General features: G+C 38.2%; 1 protein-coding gene across 2 annotated transcripts in view; it reads left to right on the top strand.

The window, feature by feature from the left end:
• Positions 1–25,847, top strand: part of Arap2 (ArfGAP with RhoGAP domain, ankyrin repeat and PH domain 2) — a 183,066-nt gene that overhangs the window by 55,068 nt on the left and 102,151 nt on the right. For both annotated transcript variants that reach the window (XM_076546320.1, XM_076546321.1), the window contains exons 8-9: positions 6,180–6,300; positions 17,436–17,614. In XM_076546320.1, coding sequence (XP_076402435.1) covers positions 6,180–6,300; positions 17,436–17,614 — 300 coding nt within the window. The remainder of the gene's footprint in view (positions 1–6,179; positions 6,301–17,435; positions 17,615–25,847) is intronic.

The following is a 25,847-nucleotide window of genomic DNA, read 5'->3' as shown; positions in this document are numbered from 1 at the left end:
CCTATTGTCATTTCAGATATGTATGCCACAAAATTCATTATTAAAAGTTTATAGTCATGTGATTTCCTAGAAATCATTTAATCAAGCATCATTCTTTAAAAATACTCCAGGTGGAGATATATATATATATCCAAACATTTCATACCCTTGAATCCAGATGATTGATTCCATTTTGCCAAAACCTTCTACCATTTGAGCGTTGTTTCTTAAAAGATTGTAGTGGGGCCCTTCTGAAAAGACATGCACTTACGGATCACAGCTAGTGCTCTGGCTGGCTGTGCAGTTTCGCAGCTGTGTGGATGGTGCCTCCGAGTCATTGAATACCTCGACGTTCCCCTAAGTGTATGGTTGGGCATCAGGAGGTGGTGTGCAGAGGTTCCGATTTTCTGGTTTTCTTCTGTGTTCCTCAGTGTCGCCCAATGATACCTCCAAGAGGACTTCTTCATTTTATTACAGAAACAGTGTCATTCACACAGCCTTGATATCTGATCCCCTGCTAGTAAATCTAACTCACCCTGATTCCCACTCATCTGTGGGAAGAATTGCCCTGTGGTTGTTTCATCGTCTGAAAGTGGCAGATAAATGACAGAGCTGACCTAGATATCTGTGTGGTACAACCTCCAGGGATGCTTTAAAATTTCTTTAAATAACATTTCACACTTTGGAAAACAAGCATTTCGAGCCTACTATCCATTGAGGATTTTTTATTTTTACTTCGTATTGTCTTTATATTGTTGTTACAAGAAAAAAATGTAAAATCAACTCTACAGAAAGAACCCCCAGTTTTACTCTGAGATCTCACAGTGGGTTATAAATGAATAATTAGATAACCTCTGACTTCCTGAAGTTGAAGTGGCACAGTAGTCAGTTTGCAAAGTACATTTTGATCACTTTGTTGCTTTCTACATTTCTCTTCCAGAAGTCATTACCTGTTAAACATAATATCATTGTTATTTATAGGCATATAGTTTTTTTCTCTCTCTTTCTCTTTTTTCTAACTCCTCAGTGCTGTTTGGATTTTCTTCATTGACAGATGGGTTAAAGGTAGCACAGAACAAACTGTTAATTATCTCATTAGGGAGTTTTTTTCCCCCCAAAGCTATTATAATTCTTAGTAAACTAAAGTTCTGGAGAAGGTCACCTAGGTAACAATGTGTAAATGTTTTTAGATATTTAAAATTTCCCACTGTCTGGCATTAGTCATGACATATGTATAACAGATACACTCAGAAGCCATCCATAAAGATGCCCTGCTTCTTCCACCTCTGTAGGTTGCCTAGCAGTGGGAAGATGTATTCTCTTTCTTCATAGTCTCTTGATTTGACCGTATATTTTTATTTTAACTTACCTTCATTTACAGAGTTTTCTTTGGTAAACCAATCAAATTATGTATTTCTTTGTAATGACCTTTATTAACATTTGGGTGCATACTTTGGGCAACTTGAGTACCATTTCTCTGCCATATTTTTACTCTTCATTATATTCTTTCTTTTCTTCTATTTGAACTTCTTTAGCTATTGTTAGCCATTGAAACTACTGTTAGCCATTGAAACCTACAGGAGGACCTGTAGGATGACTCACCAGGTAAAGGTAATTGCACACCAGTCTGAGGACCTGAGTTCAATTCCTGGGGCCCACACAGTAGAAGGATAGAACCAACTTCAGCAAGTTTTGCTCTGACCTGCACATACATGCCCACAAGCATATACATAAATAAAAAAGTAAAAAAAAAAATTAAAAAATTTAAACCACATGTAAATTTCAACCATCTTAGTATTGTGTCCATAAAGCTTTGCTTTATTTTCTCCAGCTAGATGACAGTTGGACTATAAATGTGTCAAGAAGTCTATAAGGAAAACAAATTGAAAGGAGGGTGGCAAATTAGGAGAGGGTGGTAATAAATGAGGCACTATGAATTATGAAGGTGTATAGTAATATTTAGGTTCAGTAGATGTGATAAAAACAAATTTCAAAAATATTAAAAATGAGCTGTCAGAGTTTGGTATAATTGTGATTGATTGGACATGGGATTCAATCATTCAAAAATATTTCTATAGCAATAACTCTAAGAAAGTTGGTAAGGGAAAGAGATGAATGATCTAACATCTACATGGGAAGACATCATTAATCAGATTATCACATTCCATGACCCTGTAGATCATATCTAAATTCCGATGTATAATTATTACAAAGCATATATACAAGTTGCTGTTAAATTGGAGTACTTGCACTGATGAGTGTCAGTACTCTAGAAGTGAGTGGAGCTGAGAAACAAGGCCATTCAGAGCCTCAGACAGTTATATACTCTGAGGATTAAGAAAGATCACTCGAGTAAAGTTCTAATGAGTTCAAGCTGTGTACAACCATAAGGACAAGTCACACATGGAAAAAAGTGTTTTCCCATAGAAGCATATAAAGAACAGTTTAAACATTTAATTGAATAACATCAACAGGCAATAATGAGCAATCTGAAGTGAACTCACTCCTACCCACTACACCTGGGAGCACAAAAACATTCCAAGGACAATTCTGTGTTTCAAGGAAACTGAGGTTGTAAGACTCTTGTCTTTTTTCTTGGAGTGTTCTCACAAGCACTCAGAATTCTCTTCAACTGATTCCATTCCTGGGCCATGTTCCCATAATGAGGATCAAGGTTCCAAAGAAAAGTCCCAGCAGGAAGAATTTATTCAGTAGAGTAGAGTGTATTTGTGCTGAACTGTGAAGGATTAACTATAAATGCAAAGACCATTGGGCATTTAGGGGTAGGGATGGGAGCATATTGACACTATAGATGTAGGGAGAATTCATAGTTTGTTTGTGGAAAGGATCTACTCGGGTCAAGGACTATTCGACCCTATTTCAGAGAGAAGGACTGGAAAAGTGATATTTTATTATTTTTATCTTTTTATTTTATTTTTCATTATATGTATATGAGTGCTTTGCCCACTACACACACACATACACACACACACACACACACACACACACACACACACACACACACACACACACACACGTGCATGCAGTACACATGGAATCCAAAAGAGGACATCGAGTTCTCTGTAACTGGAGCTGCAGATAGTTAGGAACCACCATTCAGGTGCTAGTTATTGAACCTGGCTCCTCTAGAAGAGTACCCAGTGCTCTTATCCACTGAGCCATCTCTCCAGCTTTCAGAAGAGTGATATCTCAGTGAACAAGTATGGAGTGAGGATAAATGCTGTGGAATAATCCTCTTGTACACTGTAAAGAGAATCATCTGTTTACAGATACTTCTTCAGCTATTGATGAATTAATTTGTAATTTGAGGAACCTAGGCAAAATTAAGCAGACTACTGATGACTCAAAATATTGGAGTCTGGTTGCGTGAAATGTATAAATGAGGAGGGACAGAAGGAGGGAGGGAAGGAAGGAGGGTTGGCAGGTCAAGTGAAAGAGAACAATTTTAGGTTTGTTCACACAAAGTTGGTAGCTGAAATGTGAGACGGGATCTCTTTTCTTAAGGAAGAAGGATAAAAACAAGAAAGAAAAACAACAAGAAGGAAAAAAACCTCAGTTATTTCTTGAATATTTTTTCCTCTGATATTCTTCCTGTTGAGGTTATCCATTTACTTTCCTAAATCACATGTAAATGGCATGTTCATATTTGGCTATATGAGAGGATGTAAGAAAGGAAGCATACATGTGTATATATTTGGAATGTTATTAGAGTGTGAATAGGATTTTGGCAATTCAGGGATGAGAGGTTTAGATGAGTGGAGGAGAAATTGTTATTGAAACCAAAGAAGATGCCAGGTAGATAAGGTGTATGGGGACAGTCAGAGGGGGGCCATCTTTCCTGAAGAGCATGGTGTTGCTGACAGCTGTTCCTCTCCTGTCTGTAAGGGTAGAAGACTATTAAGGGAGGAATGCTCCCTGGGTGGAATGGTTTAGCATATCTTTCTCTTAAGCCGTTATTTTGACTACGAGTTTCTGCTCCTAACTGGAGTTTCTATGGTATGTTACTTTAGACGCTGTGTTTATGTGGCAAACTATTTGGCATAAATGGGATGAGATTTATTTTGGGCCATGGTTTCCAAGTATTTGGTTCCATTGATTCGAAGGTAATGCAGAACAGCATGGTGGCAGGCATATGTAGCAGAACCTATTTCACAGTGGCCAACGAGCAGAAATCAAGAAAGGACTGAAGGCCAGATACCTTTAAAATATCCTAGTCACACACATGCAGAGGGCCTACGTAAGTCCCATGAAAGCTCCTTAACTGTTGGTCTAGATTCTATGTGCTTCCAGGAGCTCAGGTCAGCTGTCTCTGTGGGTTCCTCCCAAATGACTTGACTACCCCCTGGCTCTTACAATACCTCCCCCTTTTCTTAAGGAGGACTCCCAGTGCTTAACCCAGTGCTTGGCTATGAATCTCTGCATCTGCTTCCATCACTTATTGGGTAAAATCTCTGCATGTGTGTAACACTTATATAGCTTGGTCTGTTGGTAAGGCTCCTAGCAGTGAGATCAGGACCTGTCCCCATGCTGTATTATCCAGCCCAGCCTTTATACAGGGGGAGGAGCTCAGTTCTACCTCAACTTGATGTGCTAAACCTTCTTCAAGCCCATGGGAGACCTGCTCCTTTGAGGAGGAGTGGATGGGGAAGGGGGCAGATGGGAGTTGAAGGGGGGAGGGAACAGGACGGGAGGAGGAAAGAGAAACTATGGCTGGTATGTAAAGTAAATGAAAAAATATTAACTAAATAAAATAAAATTAAAATAAAAAACCACACCCTAGTGATGATACCCATGTTCCCCAATTAGGCTGTACTTCTTAAAATTCCTACCACCTTCTACAATATTGTTACCAGTGGGGTCCCAAGTGCTTGACACATGACCTTGTAAGAAGACTTTCCTACTCAAACCATCAAATGTAGATACTACCATGGGAGGGAATAGAAGAAAAAGCCATTAAGGAGAGCCTGTGGGAAAACTTCTGATATTCAGATGTGGGATGTGTGTATTACAGCCTCATATTTCTTGACAACTCTGCATTCTTTATTATTTACTTTTTTTTTGGGGGGGGGCGGGCAGACATCTATTCCTCATTTTCCAGCTTCTGTTATTTTTATTTGATCTGTCTTGTCAGAATTCTGCCTTTCCACTTAGCAATTTGGGGAAAGTTAAGTTTTCTTAAAGTCAGGATCAAACCTCACCATGTTTATGAAAAGCTTGTTAACACTTTAAAAGGAACTGAGGTTCGGCATCTTTTTACTTATGTGTCCTGAAGTTTGAATTCACTTCTGACCTCAAATTGCCTGGTTTTTAAGTGTATAGTGAGTCTGAAGTTTCTTTCTCACACTGGACCCAAGAAATATTCCACTTTCCATCAATCATTTGAGGTCATCTACCAAAGGGTTCAGGAGTTCTAAGCAAACTGAAGATTGAGAGAAAGTGGTTAGACTCTTGATGTCCTTGAAAGCAAAACGATAATATGCGTGTGAATGCCGATTGCTAACAGCAGATGCACCTTTCTTCATTTCTTGCTCTTTTTCAGGGACACAGTCTTACCCTGTAGCACAGGGTGGCCTCTAACCTCCCATCTCAGCTTCTCCAATTTGGCGATTAGAGCTACAAATGACCATACCTGTTTTTTTTTTTCTTACCTATTATTCATTAGAGAATGGGAAAAAAAAAGTGACTCGGTGTGAAATCAAGGTTCTCCTCATCAGACCATGGGGAATAAGGTGAATTAGTGAATCTGGCAGGCTCCTTTGGTGTGCTTGCTCTCTCTGTAATGCAGCAGTATTTCGAGATGCTTCCCTGACAGTTCCTGTTGTGACCAGCAGATGCCTGCAAACACCGTGGAATCTTTGTGAGCGGACCGATTTAGAGACTGTGATTCTGGGCTTAGGAAGTGGATATTGCTGGCCTCTTAGTGTTATTTTTTTATTTTATTTGGTGCTCTGCCTTTTAAATCCAGGCGACCAGAAAATTGAAAAGTTCATGTCTCTTAAAAGCTTCTGACACTTCATAGTTTTCTTTTGCAGCATTGAAAATCAGTGTATTTGCTTGTCACTTTTTACATTTTACATAGAAATCATGAGAGAAAAACAGTTGTGAATCCTGCACCATTCTTACAGGATCTTCAGAAATTCATGTTCATTTGTCTTCATCTTTTTCTCTAACTAATACAGGAGATGTACTCCAAAGGAATAATCCTCCTCACTGCGATATCCACAGTACGGGCTCAAGGAGACAACAAATTTGAAATTGTTACAACACAAAGAACTTTTGTTTTTAGAGTAGAAAAAGAAGGTAAGATTATTTTCTGCTACCCACCCCCTTATTCTCCTCCCTCCTCTTTCTTCTAAGACCTGGCTGTGTTACTCAGTGTGGTACAGAACTCACTATTCAGTCCACAGGATGGGCAGGCCTTGAACTCTGAAACCTTTGTCCTTATTTCCTCAAGCCCCAAGAATTCAAGCATGCACTACCTTACCTGTGTGTAACATACTTGTGTTATTGCTATCAAGATATTCAGAGCCCTTCATTTCTCACAAATCAGGTTAATGAAACGGGTAAAGAAAAATATAAGGCCACTTAAGAAAAATATAAGGCCACTTATAAGTCGATTATTTTCAAATAATCTACATTTTAAAAATAGTTTTTGAATGTACAGTGGTAAAGCCTAAGTAAATTAACAAGTTGCTCCTTGTGTGGTTACTATTATATATAAAACACATTTTTTCAGGAGCTATTAAGTATAAGATATATCTTTAAGCTGTAGCTATAAAACAGTGTAAAATGGACAAAAATATTCTCTCACAGAGACCACTTTAGTTTGTGGTTTTGATAATGCAAAATAGGCACTTAAATGTTAAAAGGCAATGGTCCTGATTGTAAACAGGTTGTTTTTCAAAAAGCTGACGCAAGGAAGTTCTTAGCTAAATGAACTGACACAGTAATCTTTGGGTTAGAGACTCTGTACTGACTAGACTCACCGAGTTATTTTCATGGGAATCATCTACTGTGGGTCTCCTGATGCAAGGGTGACAGGTAGGGTGAAGAGATGGTTCAGCAGAGAATGATGCATGCTGCTGGGAAAGATAACTCGAGGTTATCCCGGGGAACCATATTGTGGAAGGAGAGAATCGATTCTTGCACGTTGTCTGCAGACTTCCAACACACAAAACACAGGTGCACCTCCACTCCTAAGTGCCTGTGTTTGTGAGATGCACTCCTATGTATATGCTAGCATGCAAACACATGCGCGCGCACACACACACAGAGAGGAGTGGAGAGAGAGAGAGAGAGAGAGAGAGAGAGAGAGAGAGAGAGAGAGAGAGAGAGAGAGAGAGAGAGAGATGTGAACACAAAGGAGAAATGTGATGTACTGTTTGGATTAGGCTAAAAGTGTACAGGAGAGTATTCTCTGAATTTGATAGCACAGGAGGGAGAGGTAATAGGAATTGCAAGTTCTGTATTGTGCATTTGATTGATTCTCAGGATATGTCATGGCAATAACCTTCTCTAGGTTCAAATAATACAGGTAAGGCCAGCTACTTGATTAAATATTAAGAGAATGACCTTACTTTAGGATCTATTGGGGGTAGATTTATAATTGACCCAATTTTTAATGAAGTGTCATCTTAGTGTGCCCTATTTCAATAATAATTGCAAAGGAACTTACTTAATATTGTGTATATACCAGACATTTTTGCCAAATTCAGCATCATAACAACCTTTTAAGGCAGTTTACATGATTGTTGTCCTACTTTATACACAAGAGCATCTAGCTGTAGATAGAAACTACTGTAATGTTAAGCATTGTGCTGTACCATTGCCCTTTAAACTACTCTGCTCCCAGAACATGGGTTAGCCTATGGCACAAAGAAACTGTTCAATAAATATGTATTTCTAAGCCGGGCGGTGGTGGCGCACGCCTTTAATCCCAGCACTCGGGAGGCAGAGCTAGGCGGATCTCTGTGAGTTCGAGGCCAGCCTGGGCTACCAAGTGAGCTCCAGGAAAGGCGCAAAGCTACGCAGAGAAACCCTGTCTCGAAAAACCAAAAAAAAAAAAAAAAAAAAAAAAAAAATATGTATTTCTAGAACGTTCTCATTATTACTGAAGGTAATCAGTAGTGAGTGTACCCAGCTCCCTGTCAGGGAACAATGTGTTCCAGACTTTGATTACTGATGATTTATGAAATCAAACTAGAAGCTTGTGTTGCTGCTGAAAACAAAAACACCACGCTAAGCCTTCCTAAACAGCATAAAAAATACCGAAGAGCAGTGCTTAGAGGGCATGTTATACTGTGTAACAAATCAATGTAGATGTTGCATGTGGCTGATATAGAAAACATTTCATATTTCTATTGCTATATTTTATTTTAAATTTTAAATACATTTTAAACTAAAAGTTTATCACAACGCTTTCTTCATTCTGTTTCCTCTGCCCTTCTTACCCTCCAGCCCCTTTCACATTCTCCCCTCAAGCTCAAGATAGCCTCCTTTTCCCCAAATAGTATTGTTACACACACACACACACACACACACACACACACACACACACACACACACACACACACAAACACCATAAATTCAGCAATTTATAAATACAACCTGCTGAATTTTTATTGTTTGTGTGTATATGGTTTCAGGGATAACAATTCTTTACTGGATAACCAATTACAGTGCTGATCCCTGGAAGAGGCTAATATTTTCTTTCTTATCAATCATCTGTTGCCTGTCGTTCCTGTCCAGCGGTATGGACCTGTAAGAATTTTCTCCCTTCCACGTAATATGTCTGTTGGTATTGCTATTGTTCAGATATTGTTTATGCAGACAATTCTAGGAGAGACAGTGTCAGAGCAACAGATGTCCTGGTATTATGGCTCTTCAAAATCTTCCCTACCCCCTCTTCCACCATGTTACTGGAGCCATAGACACAGGAGCTGTTATGTAGTTGTATCCACTATGGCTGGGTTCTTCATCTTCCATTGAGCTCTCTAGATTGTTTCTAGCTGAGAGTTTTTTTTTTTTTGTTTTGTTTTTGTGATGGTCTCCATTTGCTATAAAGAGAAGCTTCTTGATGAAGGGTGATAACTGCACTTATGGGTGGATATAAGGATAGAATTTAGGATGTAGTAAGAATTCTCTTAAGACCCATGACATTATTAGCACTGGAAAACTGGCTACCCTTCTAGTACCAAGCATTAGCCCCTTCTGTTGAGCTGATCTTAAGTGTGATTCTATGGCTCTTGGTTACTACCATCAACATGTGACTGCCATTTGCTATACATACCATTATGGGTATCTTACCACTTTCTGTGGTAAGAAACCACAGAAAGAACCACTTGCTGTGGTTTATAGATGTCACAGCTGAGTAGGGGTCATTAATCGCTTCCCTCCTTTAACAGTCTGCATAGTATTTTTATGGTACTATGGAAACTATACTGCAGGGTGATACCTCCCAAAACAATATAGACTATGGCTGTTATGCCTAGTTCACTCTCAGAGGTTAAGGGTAAGCTCAGGTTGCTGAATAAACTGTGCACTTAGGACACAGGACTCAGGTTATTTGAGTTGGCAATTACAAGAAAACAACACCGGAACAGAGATCATTAACCTGGCCTACAGCCTAAATCTGACCACAGAAGTTTTGGTGGCCCACAGTCACTCTCATTCATTTATATATCAGCCCAAGGTGTTTGCTAGCCTCTACTGTGGAGTGTTTGTAGAACATTGTGTGTAAATAGCCACTTCTGCAAATCATAACTAAAATACCATTACAGTTTGGCATCTTTCACATTCCCACTATCTAATGTTTTGATTGTTCTGGGCTTCATAAAAAATATTGCCCTTTTCTTAAATATATGAGAAATATATTAAAATAGTATTGCTTTGAAAATTGTCTTCCTCAGAGTGAAATTTCATATTGACTCCTCTTGTTTTGGGGCAGAAACACTGGAATGGGTGTGTAGTTTATGGCATTATGGTCTCCAGCCATAGCTGGCGTCAGAAATTTACAGACAGGTGATGCTATGGGGTCCTGCTTCTCAGGGTTAGCACAGAGCTTAATGATTCTGATGGGGGCATTCCCTGTCCAATACTGTTCTCAGAACCTGGTTGTCAATTGTAGGTGCTATGTTTCTGTTTATCTGAGCACATTGTAGACCATGGGAAATAGACTAGTCACTCACTCAATTCTAGGCACTAGAAAATTCTCCAAGGTAGTTTTGAGTCTGATACCCAAGATGTTCTTAAATTTAAAGCAGCTTGTTAGACCTACCATATGAAATATACCCCAGTTGCTTTGGGGAGTTACAACATGGTCTGAAGCAAATTATGAAATGTTTCCTAACTCTTCATTTTTCACCCTCCTCATTCTCATTCATGGTGTCTATCTGCTTCATTGATTGCTTCATAGTGTTACTGAAACCTCTTAAAGATGTTTTAGGATCACGCTATGATTCCAAATTCCTTTTAAAAAATATTGTACTACAAATAATGTCTTTTGTAAACATTAAACAAAGGAGTACATAAATATGTATCTACTTTTCACCATAGCTATGGTGAGACTTTCCAATAATATTAATGTTATACTGTAGATGAATAGTCTTATTAAATAAGAAACACAGAGCCAATTGCAGAGTTAAAAGACCAAGAGGTCAGAGCAGTAGCTGAGAGCTGAGCTTACCCTTCACTGCCACTGCTGTTCTTCCTCTCAGCAAGAACGCTACTTCTTGTGTATCTGTCTTTTTATAGACTTTCTGTTCTACCTTCTCATTGGTTATAAGTCCAACCACATGACCTCCTCATCACTGCCCATCTATACAGACCTCCAGGTCTTCTATGGTTGGTATTGAGATTAAAGGCCTGTGTTTGCAAGCTGGCTGTATCCTTGAACACACAGAGATCTGCCTGTCATGTGATCGGGATTAAAGGCCTATGCTACCACTGCCAGACTTCTGCTATGGCTTGCTATCAGCTCTGACCCCCAGGCAACTTTATTTATTAACATACAAATAAAATTACATTTCAGTACAAATAAAATATCACCATATTATACTACTGGGGTTGTGGAAATAGCTCAGTGGTAAAACGCTTGCTGTGCAAGGGTGAGAACCTGAGTTCCATCCCGAGTAGAGGCACATGTTTGTAATTCCAGTGCTGCTACAGCAAAATGGGGAGCAGAAAAAGGAGAACCCCCAAATATTCACAGAGCACCTACTCTGTCAGTGAATATGAGTCTGTCACAAACAAAATAAAAGGCAAACACTGGCACTCAGATTGTACTCTGATCTCCACACTCAGACCATGGCAGGCATATCACATGCGCGCGCACGTACACACACACACACACACACACACACACACACACACACACACACACACTCTCAATATAAAGGTGTCTACTACTCAGACCTTTGCCCAGTTTTAAACTCTATATCTCTATGGAGTTTTCTATAGTTTGAATGGCCATTCTGAAGCAATTGAGTGGCTTCTGTAGCTGTGCGATATTCTTTTATTGGTGAGTTTATTAGAATAAAGTGATTTTTTTTTAACAAAACAAAAATACTATAGGCCACAGATTTGGTTTGAAGAACTTATGGGTTGGAGTGACTGATTGTAATGTGTATTACCATCTGAGTTCTCTTCATGCATCTTAGAATCATATATTCAGCCTGCTACTTGATATCTCAGCATGATCTTCAATAGTATCTCAGATGTTAGATGTCCAAATTCCTCTTTCTACTCTTCCCACTAAACTTTCTTCTCTTCTAATCTTCCTCATCACCAGAATTGGAAGACTCCTGTGCTCAAGCCATGAGCTCTTCTTGTTTTTCTTAAGTCTTTTCCTTCTTTTATTACATATCATCTAATTGGTTATTGAATCCTGTCACTTGGTCATTTTGACTTTGAAATTAAGACTAGATGATGACTAGTTTTTAATGCCTACAGTGTCACCTATTAGTTCAAAGCAATTGCTTTCATCTGGAATAGTGATTTCATTGATTCACTACAATCCTGTCATCATTCCTTTAGTCAGCAAAACCATTTAATAGGGAAATCTGATCATATCAACTCATTTCTAAGGTCCCATGGTCTTCCTTTCTTACCTAGAGCAAAGCATAGTGTGTATAATGTCCCAAAGCCTTCTAGACTCTTGATCTGGTCTTGGTCTTTTTCCATTCCTTCCTTCCATGCCTACCTTTCTTTGCTACATTTCAACATCAAGGGGTTCTTGGACCTGGATCTGAAAGTCTCAGTTGCCCTGGGACCACGGCATGCACTGGTCTCCATCCTGCAGTGTTTTCTTCCAGGCATCCTTCTGCTTGCTCCATTTCTTTAGGCATTGCTTGACCAGTCCTTTTCTTTTGAGGCTTTTTCTATTACTATATTTAAGGTAACTCTCCTGTTGCCCCTCATCCTATGCATTATGCTGTCCCAATTCACTTGTCACTGTGTAGTGCACTCCAGTGAATGTCTGTGTTTGTATGCCTTCTTCCTTTCAGTAGAGTATAATCTCCGGGAGAGAATGTTCCTGCTCCTGGTGTGCAGAATAAGCCCTGTAATATAGCAGTTAGTATTAGCACTGGTAGTGGCTATCAATTTGGCAACACTTATGGCTCTCACGTTGATGACTGATTACACTGAAGGGGCGTTCGTAGATCAGATCATATTAAAAGTAAAGTTCCTGACTGGGTATGATGGGCGCTTGAAAGTCTAGCACTCAGGAGGCAGAGAAAGGTGACTACTGTAAGTTAGAGGTGAGTCTAGGCTACAGAGTGAAAGATCTGTCTAAAGAGAAAAAAGAAAAGGAACAAAAATGAACCGAATAGGGAAGGTTGAGTTAGTTTATGGTTATTTTGGTGGTACTTGTTTGCATGTCCCTGCATGACATTCTCTGGTATCCTTTGTAACTAATGAGTTATCTGTGCTAAATTTTGAACTCAGAGAATGTGATCTTCTTGTTGACATTTTGAATTTTTCTGATTCTTTGGTGTTTCTGAAAACCACAAAAACTATTTTAAGAATGGTTGAAGAGATTGCTGTTTTATTTTGTCTACATTATAGCAAAACCACTTATTCTTTTATTTTTCCCACTTTTACCCCCACCCCACCCCCAATTTGGGGTGCCATTCATGGAGAGAAGCCATAATAGAGAACATTTCAGAAGGAATGATACTTAGTAAAGTGCTACTATTGAGGTACAATCAGATCTTTATTTTTTGAAGGAGTCAACATGATAATCTGTCCCATTAGCCACAAGAGGTATATACCCCCAATACCCAGGGAATGTCTGAATCTGTGTATAGTATCAAATAACATATGCACTAATTCTTTTCTATATACGCATGCATGTGATAAAATTTAATTCTTAAGTCAGACACAGTAAAAGATGATCAGCAGTAGCTTATCAAGCAGAACAGTTATGACAAAATATTTTTGTACAAGTTATACTAATGCAATCACTCTATTCAAAAAAATAGCTTTTTCACTGGAAGTACTACACAGACCTTCTTGGGCATCTTTCAAATTGCCCTGTATCAATGTGACCTCACTTTAACCCATTACTAAGTAGTATAAAAGCTTAGGGAATACAGGTACTGCACAGCCATGATGTTTTACTTGTTACCTGAGATGGGTACTTCATGCTTTGTGGAAGAATATTTCGTACAAATGGCTTGTATACACTGGGATAGGATTGTGTCTTGAAGTAGAACAGGGTGGGTGGGATGGCTTAAGGTTTTAGCACACTAAGAATGGCATGTAATTTAAAGCTTATGAATTGTTTATTTCTAGAATTTAACATGTGTTTTAAAACTGTAGTTCACGGGCTCAGCTACAATAGCACCTAGCATGTCTCAAACCATTTATCAAATGGAAAATAATTATTTGGTTTGGGAAGTGTCAAAGCATGTTTCCCTCATCTAAGGATGCACATATTGAACAGCCTAAGACAAATAACTCTTACAATCTGTTTTATTCTGTTTGCATTATCTGTTCAGTGCTTCTCTCTGTTTAGTGAACTGGATGTTCCCATTATTTCTTGTGTTTTTTTTAAATGAATGATTTGTTTGTTGACAATATATATGAAATTGTCAACAAACAAATTTCATGAATAAAAAGAATACACACATACATTGCACTCTCCATACTCTCACTCCCCGCTCTTCTTAGTTTCCTCCACCCCTGTTACTACGCCCTCCTCCTACAAGTTTCCTTTCCAGATCCATGTCTTCACTGTGTTGTTTTATGACACACTGATTTTAATCATGACAATCTGTGTGTCCATGTGTATCCAAACATCCATTGGAGCATGGTGGACTAACAGTTTTGTGTACAACTGAAGATGACTGTCTCTCTCCCAGAGTTTCAAGAATTCAGCAGTCAAGGGTAGGGCTCCATGAGCCCTTCCTCAGTCTATTGACAGTCATGTTCAGACAAGTTCAGGTAACTGTAGGTGTAATGAGATCACATTTACAATGGCTGTCTTGTGTAGAAGATAACATTTCAAGTCCCCCACTCCCTGCTTTTTGCCTCTTAAATTCTTATCATTTTTCTGAAATGTTCTTTGAGCTTTATGAAACTGATGGCTGCTCCATATTAAGGAATGCCTGGTAATGTAAAACTGGTCCAAACACCATGTCTGGGAAGGTCATATACCCTCACTACAGTTGTATAGTTAAATAGCACTAAACTATAGTCTACATATTTATGTATATATCCATAGAAACTATTTTTTATCATTAAAGAAACTTGTCTTTGCAGTGAATGGTAGTGATGTGGAAACACATGAATCCTCAAGGTGCTTAGAATAAATAACAGATGAGTTCTCAGCCCCAAAGAGGGCATTCATCTCTTATTCTTTATTTCCCATTACTATTTGAAGACTCAGGAGCCAAATAATTCTAGGGATAGATAAATTTGTTTCAGCACTGCTCTAATAATGCAAAGGTGCAATTGCCAATTGTAAATTAATTGCTGAGAAACTGAGATATATGCTAACTGTGACCTAAAAGCCACAGTGCTTTGATTTACTTCATTATATTATATTTACATTTGAAACTATTTTATGAATATTCAGAGAAGCAACCATCCTTTACCTTACTTGGCAGAAACATTTTGTGTGAAACCAACATTCACAAGTAATAACCACAGTAAGGTGGAAATGCTTACCAAAATAATAGCGCATTTCTCTAGTGTAGGCTGGACCTGTTGCTGAAGATGTCACACTAGAGGAGTTGTTGCTTGTTGACATTAAAGATTCTGAAATGCTTTTGATGTATAACAGCACTGGGGTGTTTGAAAATACTTCATCCAGATTTGTATGAAAACACATGTCTTTGGGGATCATGTAATACCACAAAAAATATTAGCTTTGATCTTTGATAGAACTCTTTTTAGTGCTTCAGCAGTTGAGTGCAAACGATGATAATTTAGAAATTAAGATTTATTGTGAAGTAATTTTGCATCCTTAATTCAATATGAATGTATCACATAAGGGGACTTACTGTAATCCACAGTGAAGTTGTGGATTCTCTAATAGGGAGTCCTATATCCGATGGTTTGGCTCTGGTTATCCTTTCTGTGGAAAATTTTGCTACTTGAGATTTAGTCTGTTTTATTCATTTATTTTTTTGTTTGTGATAATCCATCCCCTGTTTGGTTTGAGAGCTATAACAATAGTTTGACTCCTGGTTTGTGCATTTTTTTTCTCATTGGACATTTAACATTTATCTACATATATGGGTCTTTTCTTGTAGAGGTTGTCTTTGCTCACATGTTTTTGTTAGTCTGCTGAGGTATGCCAGTGTCCTGAAAATGAGCAGTGTTCTGTGAACTAGATTGTCCTGCCATCTTTCATGGTCATTTTATAACATCAAATTCCTTTTTATTCCAGGTGGCTTATTTTTGGGTTAATATTCATGAGTAAACTATGTCTTACTCTTTTTAATACACTGACACTTTGAATGTTCATGTATTTTCCTTTTATTACACTTGATCTCTATATTCCTATTCCTGAACTTCATGCTCCCAGGTTGGCCTACCGGTCATAAACATAGGCATCTCAATTCTGTCTCCTCCTTGCTAATTATCCTGAAGTGCTTTTCTTTTGTTTCTATAATCCAAAGCAGCTAGTGGCTGTCTAGATTTCTCATAATTTCCTTCTGAGTTCAAAAGTATCACTATGCTACTTTTGAAGTCTCTGAACCAATGTTTGTTCCTGATACTTTTTTCTTGTGTTGTCCTTGCTCAGAATCCTGCTCTGACCTTCAGACTTCAGTTTGGTTTTTCACATTGTTCCTCATTCTGAAGATCTATCATATGTCCCTCCTTTTTATGGTGCCAAATGCAGTTGTGTAGGAGTTGAAATAATTTTTATTATAATTTTAGTACTACCTTTCTCAGTGACCTTCAGCAAATCACTTACCTCAGTTGAATGGACTCATATATTATTTGATACCATTTGTATGACATTTATTCTAGTCTGTGCTCCATTATCTGTTCAAATCTAACTTGACTTATTGTCTTGATTGCTCTTTGGAGACTACATCACATTTCTATGTCCGCAATATAGTATGTGGTACATAATTGAAGGTCACTTGGCTTGTATGGAGGGACTGTGAAGACCATGTTTTACTTTCCCCGTTGAGTTATAAAGCATTATTTTCTGACTATTTCCCTATTTCATCCACCGGTTGAGTACTGATGGTGTTTTCTTCTGTGCTCATTATTTTTATGAAGCTCTGAGAAAGTAACCTGACAGACAACTTAAGGTAAAAAGAGTTATATTGGCTCATGGTTTCAGAGAACACATTACCTGGCAACTTAGCCTCTGGTTCTTGGGAAGATCTTGCTAGAAGAGTATGTAAAATAGAAGTTTCTTTACCTACCCACAGAGAAAAAGCTGAGAGGAATAAATGCACTTTCCCATGGGTATAGCCTTCAAAAGAAGTACTCTTTGTATAGCTACTTCTTCCAGCTCTGACCCTCTCATTCACTTTCCATAACTTCCCAAAATAGTACCACGACCTGTAGGGCCACAAGCTCAAAACAGAACCTTAATAGAAATACTTCATTGCAAAACTAAGGCAAAGAGAAACCCCAATCTCCTTAATCATCTAAAAGTGCTTCTTAGACATGGATAAAGTTATCAGTCTCCTGGAGTTCTTTGAAAAATGCTGAGCCTTCTTGGGGGTTGGAATAGAGCCAGAGCTGTGGCATTTCTTGTATGATCCTAGAAGAAACTCATTGTGCTGGCTCCAGAGCACCTACATAGTCTTTTGGTTCTGTTAAATTTGAAATCTTGCCTTTGCTGGCAATGGAATTTAGCCTGTGGTTGTGGTAAAGAATTTGTATGTTATTTACTTTAAAACAAGAGGACCTCATGTTGATGTTTCTATGTCCATATGTCTTATATGTTTCTCCTCCAATTTCAGAAGAGAGAAATGACTGGGTCGGCATATTACTAAGTGCGCTGAAGTCACCATCCCTTACTTCACAGTTGCAAGCAGCCACAGCACCCGAGAAATGTGGATATCTTGAATTGAGAGGCTACAAATCAAAAATCTTTACTGTTTTAAAGGGAAACAGTGTGTGGCTTTGTAAAAATGAGCAGGTGAGCCTTGTTACATTAATTGTAATTACTGTTCTTTGGTGATAGCCACTGTGTTTAGCTTTTGAGAGCTACTTGAGTTTTTATTTTTAGTCTTGCTGTTGCTTTAAATACTCCACTAACAATAACAAAAAAAAATCTGGTTGAATGCTCTGTTTCAGAAAAGTATTTCCATCAGACCAGAGCTTGCATGCCACCTTTTTAAAAAAATTTTATAATTAATGTATTTTTACTTATCAGCCACAGATTCCCATCCTCCCTCCTACCGTTGCCTCCCCCCCCCCCCAATCCACTCCCCATTCCCATCTCCTCCATGGCAAGGACTCCCCTGGGGATTTAGCTCAGCCACCTTTTTTCAATGCTGAGGAAGCAGCATTGTTGGAAAGAATTGTTGAAATGCATACCTTAGTTGAAGAAAATATAGCTGCCAGAGAATAATTAAGAATAAGTACAGATAGTGTTGAATGGGACCAATTCTGACTAATTCTTTGTGATAGAAAATTAGAAGACACTAACAAGTAACCAGGTGTACTAGTTACTTTTCTGTTGACATAAAAACACCATGAACAAGGCAGCCTATGGAAGAGGGAATTAATTTTATCTTAAGGTTCTAGAATAAATAAGAATCTTTAGCAGGAATCCTAATTGGTCTTAATAATAAAAACCCAGAGCCAGATATTGGGGTAAATGCTGAAAATTCAGAGAGACAAAGGAGCAAGCCGCAGCTTCCTCTTGCCTCACTAACTCCTCAGCCTGAAAGAGGTGAGCTTCTATGTCCTCCCACCTTATATTACTCTCTCTGCCCAGGCATATCACTTCCTGTCTCTACCTCCCTAGTGCTGGGATTAAAGGTGTGTGCCTCCCAAGTACTAGGATCAAAGGTATGAGATCCCAAGTGCTAGGATTAAAGGTGTGTGCCACCACTACCTGGGTCCTCTGGTTAACTAGTGGCTAGCCCCATACTCTGATCTGCAGGTAAGCTTTATTTGTTAGAGCACAAACAAAATATCACCACAAGAATCCATCATGGCGGGGAGGCATAGCAGTGATAATAGGAAGCTGACAGCACGCATCTTGAATCATAACCATAAGCACCAATTAGAGAGAGTGAATTAAAAGTTACAAGGATGAAGGGTCTCAAACCCCCAACCACAATGACATACTTCCTCCATAAATGCCACACCTCCTACACCTCTCCCAAGCAATGCTGCTAACTGAAGACCAAATATTCAAGAATCTGAGCCTGTGGGGGACATATCTCTTTGAGTCCACCACACCAGGTTTTATTGTCTTTATTTTTCTTTGAACATATATTCTATTTGTCATGAAACTGCTTCGGTAGTAGAGCCACATTTAAAGAGAGTTGTATATATATATATACATATACATACATACATATATATATATATATATATACACATACATATATATATATATATATATTTACAACCAGACACAAACATCTACCTGTATACACATGTCACATATACATACGTATATGGGCTTTAACTGTTAGGTTATTGAATTTGGTTAATAGGAAAACACTAAAGTGATTGTTTAAATTTTTGTGGAGGCTTGTGGATAATTAAACTGTTTTTTTTTTATGTCTTATAAGCTTTACACTTGATTTTGTAGTTATACACTTACTTTTCTTTACTATTTTAGACTTTTATATGTTTAAAAAAATTCTCCCTCCTTAGGTGATTAATGCTTACTTGAGGATGAAAGAGTATGTTTTGAATATCTAACATGAATTCATTTTATAATGAACTATAATAAGATATAGTCATGGGCTCTTTTCCTATCAAAGACAGTCATCAACTCAAAACAAGCAATAGTTACAAACTGAAACTCTATCACTTAGGCGAGGCAGTCTCAAACTTCAGTATAAATATATTCATTATTATTTTTTGGGGGAGGATAACTTAGCCAATTAGTTGTGGAAGACATCATTGAGTAACATGGGCAAAATACTAATGTGAATGTTTAGCATATTCCTAAAAAGTAGTGACATACAGCTTAACAATGTATATGAAGTCTCTGAAGTTAGGTGATTAAAACTTTTCTCATTGGAATTCAGGCTAAAAATTCATAATTTGCATGTATCTGCATTGCAGTTACTCTGCCAAATTCAGGAATTCATTTTTTACTTGCACAGACCCAATACAATTCCTATTATTTGTTTCATTGCTCACATTAGCTAGATTATCTGAGTTTGTGTTATTTTTCTAGCAGTAATATGTTTTTTGACCTTTGGGAGAAATACTTTTTTTTTTTAATATAAAATCATTGCTTCAGTAATGGATTTTTAAAAGCAAAATCTAAAATGCTTGCCACTGGTTGAGTGTCAGGTGCTATGCTAATTAATTTATAAATACTCATTTTTAATCTCTCCTATAATTATAAGAAGAAGATCCTCTCATCTGTGAGTTAAAGATGAGTAAAATGAGGTTTACATAGTTTGTACAGGGCTAAGAGTTTCATCATGCCAAGCTTAATTTAAAACTAGAATTTTCTAACACTATGCTTGTCTTCTTATTAAAGGCTTGGTTAGTATCTTTTCTGAGTTCTTATCTTTTAGAAATAGGCAAGAATTAGTTTTGTGACTAATTTCATTGCCTAGGGGTCTCAGGGCATGTACCCAGTTAATGTTGTATCAGGCTGTGCACTCTCAAAGGTGTGTGCTTATCTAGCAGAGCAGTTTTGTTTGCAAGGGTGAAATGCCAGTCAAGAGCAATTACAGGTAATAAGCTCAGTGCTTTTGCTGCCTGATTATTTGTTTGCTTTGCTTTTTTTGAGACAGCATCTCTTGTAGCCGATGATCTTGAACTCTTGGTCCTCCTGCCTCTACCTCCCAAGTGTTGAAATTACAGTTGTGTGCCACTGTATCTGTCTCAATGCTGCATTCCATGGGTAGGCATATGGACAGGTTCAAAACACAGGGCATCAAATAAATTAGCAAACTATAAATACTTCCATTTACACAAGTAATGACTAAATTATTATTGTTACTTTTTAAAAGCAGTAAAGCTGGAGTACATATCATCTTTAGATAAGTAAGCGTATTTTTAATGTGCGTTTATTCAGTTTTTTCCTCCTATACATTGAGGTGCTTGTACTTTATCTTTAAGATATTATTTAGAGTATGTGTGTGTGTGTGTGTGTGTGTGTGTGTGTGTTGTGTACACACATGCACATGTATGAGTATGTGGTGTTTGCATCATATTACATAGGATCAACTTGACTAGTAGATAAGTTGAGCAAGCCATACATGCTTTGGTCCCAGTAGTGCCATTCCAGCTCTTGTTGCCTCTCCACTTTGGTGAGTTCCTTATTCTCCCAAGGAAAGCTGTTTACTGCTGATCTCATAGGGAAGCAGGTGATGGGAAGAATCTTGTGGCCTGCTGAAATAGGATTATCTTTTTCCTCAACACAAAGGGTTTCACCCAAATGAGGGCATTGGCCTGTTTTAGGAAAGCACTGAATGATGGGGATATATTTTAAGGTAAAATCTAAACATTTGAGCCAGGTGGTGGTTACACATACCTTTAGTCTCAGCACTTGGGAGGCAGAGGTAGAGGCAAGAGGATCTCTGAGTTTGAGGTCAGCCTGATCTACAGAGCAGGTTCTAGGACAGTCAGGTCTACACAGAGAAATGCTGTCTCGAAAAACAAAAAAAACAAAAACAAAAACAACAACAACAAAAATCCTATAAGTTTGATACTTTCATACACACATGTGCATGTGCACACAAACACACATACATACACACAATCACTAATTTTCAAAGGTTATACAACAAACATATTCATTTAAAAGTATGAGATTTTTATATTTGAACTTTTATATCATAATTTTTATATAATAGCTATATATCAAAACATAATTGTTTTTATTATTTATAAGCAGTGAATTCATTGCACATGCAATCTCATAGCACATTTCTTAAAAAAAGAAATCTACGTATATCATCACTCTAACCCAAGAATTATCTTCTACTTTCTATCCAACAATAAATGCATAGTTTCACTAATTTGTTGATTATTCCAGTGAGAGTAAACACAATGGAAAGAGGTGAGGGTGGGCCATTATAGAGAAATGGCATTTATCCTAACCACATGTGATGGGCCTGGGAGGTTGCAGCATGGGGTTTTTATTCCTGTTCGGCTGGAACTAACCATCTCTGGCAATGCAGTTATTCCCTTTAACTGTCACCATCATGCAGGGAGGAAGATCGCTGTCTCCAAGGCAGTCATTACTTTGTTGAAATTTCAGATTTTTGTGCCTATTCCAGATGAGTTGACTTACCCTTTGGGATGTGTGTTAGATAAGCATTCATGAAAGTACCACATTTGGTTCAGTAGTATGTGAATCCCAAGCCACACACTCTGAAATGCTGCTCAGAATTTTTCTTCTTTTTTCTCTTCTTCCAAAGTGATAGGCATCCAGCGAAAGGGGGAATGAAAATCCTGGAAAATGTGTAAAACTTCCTTCACCCACGTGCCTTTCATTCACTTATTCACCACTGTATGATATCTTTTTTTTTCTTATTATTAATCTTATTTTAGAATAACCTTTGCTCAGTTGAACATTTTGAACAGTGATACAGTGATGTAGGAATCAACAAACATTTAGTAAAAATTAAGAAAATCATTATTGTAGTATAGTTCCAGAATTTGAAGGATTCTTCATAGAACATTGTACACAATTCTGAAAGAGTCTGCAGCCTGTGCTTTGTTATTACTGCACCCTTTCTGAAGTGTCAGTAATTTGTGTAAGGGTTTAAAATGTTCAGCCTTTCTTGAAATTTTGCTTTACTGCATTCTTTTCACTTAATAGAGAGTTGTATTAACAGAATGACTTCTTCTAAGGGTTTAAAAAAATTTCAGTTGCATCATTAGAATTTAGAAACCGGGAAAGCCATTCGAGATTGTTTTCATTTGCTTGATCCCATGGGTTTCTTTCACTGTGTATGACCAGAAGTTACTCTGCTTTGAAGATTGTTGTTTCCAGAGCTTTCCTTCCAGTCCCCAAAGATGCTCTCACAGTGCCAGCCTGCCTGCAGGCACATTATCGGCAATCCTTTTCTTTAGTTCCTGAACCTGTCTCTAGTACTGAGACATTTTCTCACTTAAATTCTCCGTGAACTCACCTTTGCCACAAACTCTTATGACTTTTGAAATTCCCTCTCATTCTTCAGAGCAGTGGTGTGAGCCTTCTGGCAGTCTTGCTGTTCATCTGTAGGTGTGAGCCGGCTGGCAGACTTCCTGTTCATCTGCATTGTGTTCTCTGACTGGTATTAACACAGTGAATAATAGACATCAGCCTGTGTTGAACATGGGCTCCTGGTTTCCCGGCTGCTCGGTTCAAAGGCTCCCTTCTTCCTTTGCTTTGTGTACTTTTACTTCATTAGTTCACTGTTGGAGCTGAAACCCAGAGGGGCTCTCAGTCTGCCTAGCAGAAAGATTGGTAAGGACTTAAATTAAATATAGCCTGAGGCGCTTTTAGTTTTTTCTTTTTCCAGCTAGGCTCTATGGAGAAGTAAAGGGGGAAGAGATGAAGAATTAGAGAGGACCTTTGTTAGAGAGGCAAACAACATCTTGGATAACAACATTAAAATTCTTTGCCTAAATACTCTGTTGCAAAACAGTGCATTGCCCCCATCACATAAATTAAATGTCACCCCTTCCATATTTAGTTCCATCTCAAATGCCCTTTCTGTGGCAATTTTTGCACATTTTCTTCTCTTTCCACCTGCTTGTGTGTTATATACTTTCAGTGTATTATAATAGTGACAGCATTTTCAAATTGTCATTTCCACTCTGTGTTAAAGGACTTCTGTAATTAGATGTTTATAGGTTATACTGTAGTCATTATTATGTTTCTAGATCCACCTGTCTATTTAGGAAGTACTTAGCAGGCACTTTTTCATTTCTGGCTGGTTTGTGGAGGCATGCTCTGCTCCTTGTGGAAAGCTGACTGACCTCTGCTATCTGGAAACTTTAGTTTGTAGTGGGAATAGCACTGCAACATATATCCTCAGGAAATTTCTGAGAGTCTTGCAACATTGATATCCTTCATTTTTTTTTCTCATGTGTGTGGTGTGTATATGTTCATACATGGGTGGTGTGTGGCTGTGTGTGTGTGTGTGTGTGTGTGTGTGTGTGTGTGTGTGTGTGTGTAAAGGTGTGTGGAATGCATGAGGAGACCTGAGGTTGACATCAAGAGTCTTCCTTATTCCTTTCGACTTTATGAATTGAGATAGGGTTTCTTAGTTGAGCCAAGACCTTACCAGTTTGGCTTGTCTCACAAGCCAGCTTGCTCTGGGGAGCTCCCATCTCTATATTCCCAGCACTAGGGTTACAGGCAGGCTAGCATTTACATGTGTTCTGGGGTTTTTCATCATCTCAGAATATCAGGTACTTTTAACCACTGAGGCGGTTCTTACTCTAGCCTCAATCAATTCAAGTCAATTTGTTCTCTTTCTCTCCGCCCCCATCTCTCTCCATCTCTATCTCCCTCTTTCTGTCTGCCCAAACCCATGGGTAGATGTAAATTCAATACTTAATCCTACAGTCTTTTTAAGAACTGAGGAAATGAATCAGTAGGCAAAAGAGCTTCTTGTTAAGCAATCAAGAAAAAACTGTAGTTTGAAACCCCGGAACATGTGTAAGAATGAAATACTTAATCTGAGCATCAATATTCTAGTTTTCCTACAAGGAGATGGGACATGAAGACAGGAGAATCCTCAGAAACCTGTGAGATAAGTAGCCTGGGATGGAACATAAATGCAGTAAAGAGACCTTGTCTCAAACCAGGAGAAAGTGGAAGGCCGGCAGCCAAGGTTGGCCCCTTGCTTCCACATCTTCATTGTGGGGTGAGCAGCCCTGCATTCACAGTCACACATACATACAGTGAGATAGACATGACGACAAACCCAGAATTCCTCTGACACTTCTCATCAAGGGCCCTTTACATTTAAAATGCTGCCTCCCGGGGTTTGGAAGGATGGTTCAGCAGTTAAGTGCAAGTGCTTCCTCTTCGAGAAGACCATGTGCTCTAGAGAGACTGAGATGGTTTCCAGAAGCCAAGTCTGGTAGTGCACAACTCCAGCTCCAGGGGGATACAGTGCCCTCTTCTGGCCTACATTCATGTGATACTCTTCCCACCAACCACCTCTTTCTCTCTGTCTGTCTCTCTGTCCCTCCACACTTCTCTCTCACACACACATAAATAAAACAAATCTTTAAAAAATGAAATACTGTCTACTGCAGTGGTTCTCAACATTCTTAATACTGTGACCCTTTAATGTAGTTCCCCAATTTCTAGTGCCCCTCAACCATAAAAATTTTGTTGTTACTACAATTTTGCTACTGTTATGAATCAAAGTGTAAATATTTTTGGAGATAGAGATTTGCCAGTGGGGTCATGATCCACAGGTTGAAAACCTCTGGCCTAGAGGGTAATAGGTATCACTAACATTTTTCCTGAAAAGTAATTTCTAAAGTATTTATTTATTTATTTATTTATTTATTTATTTAGTGTGTGTGTGTGTGTGTGTGTGTGTGTGTGTGTGTGTGTAAGTTTGTATATGTGCATATACCAGGGAAGAAGCCAGAAGAGGATGTTGGATCCCCTAGAACTGGTGTTATAGACACTTGTGAGCTCCACTACATGGGTGCAGGGAATCAAACCTGAGTAGGTCCAAAGCAAGAGCTGCAAGTGCCTTCAGCCACTGAGCCATCTCTCCAGCCCCTTAGCCTTCAAAGAGCTGTGAGCTTTTGTATTACTAAGCCTTCCTGAGGATGCATATTGTTTGCATTGTTTCATTTCTCACTGCGAGTTCCAGGCGAGAAGCTTCTACTCTGTTAGCATGTAGAATCAAGTTGTTGAATTAGAATCACATCATTGAATTAATTGTCATTTATTTATAGTTGTCTCCTCTGCTTGAGAGTTTGTCTTTTTATAAAAAGTTTTTCTTTTAAATTTACATATTGCTCGAATTAATCTCATTGTATTTTTCTGTCTTCTTTGGTATTATATTATCTTTTTCCCCAATTCCTTTGAGCCCTTTATATAATTAAGAAATTAAACTTCATGACTTATTTTCATCATTTGGTTACATTTCATTTCTTGTTAATGTTATTATGTAGAAATTTTGTGCATAATGTAACTAAAACATTTTTAATAAGCTTAAAGTACACAGGTCCTCTGTTTTCTTGATAAATTATTATTT

Source organism: Peromyscus maniculatus, chromosome 10 (genome assembly GCF_049852395.1).
Source record: "Peromyscus maniculatus bairdii isolate BWxNUB_F1_BW_parent chromosome 10, HU_Pman_BW_mat_3.1, whole genome shotgun sequence".
Taxonomy (NCBI): domain Eukaryota; kingdom Metazoa; phylum Chordata; class Mammalia; order Rodentia; family Cricetidae; genus Peromyscus; species Peromyscus maniculatus.
The sequence above is the reverse complement of the archived record's forward strand: the minus strand, read 5'-3'. Positions and strand labels throughout refer to the sequence as shown.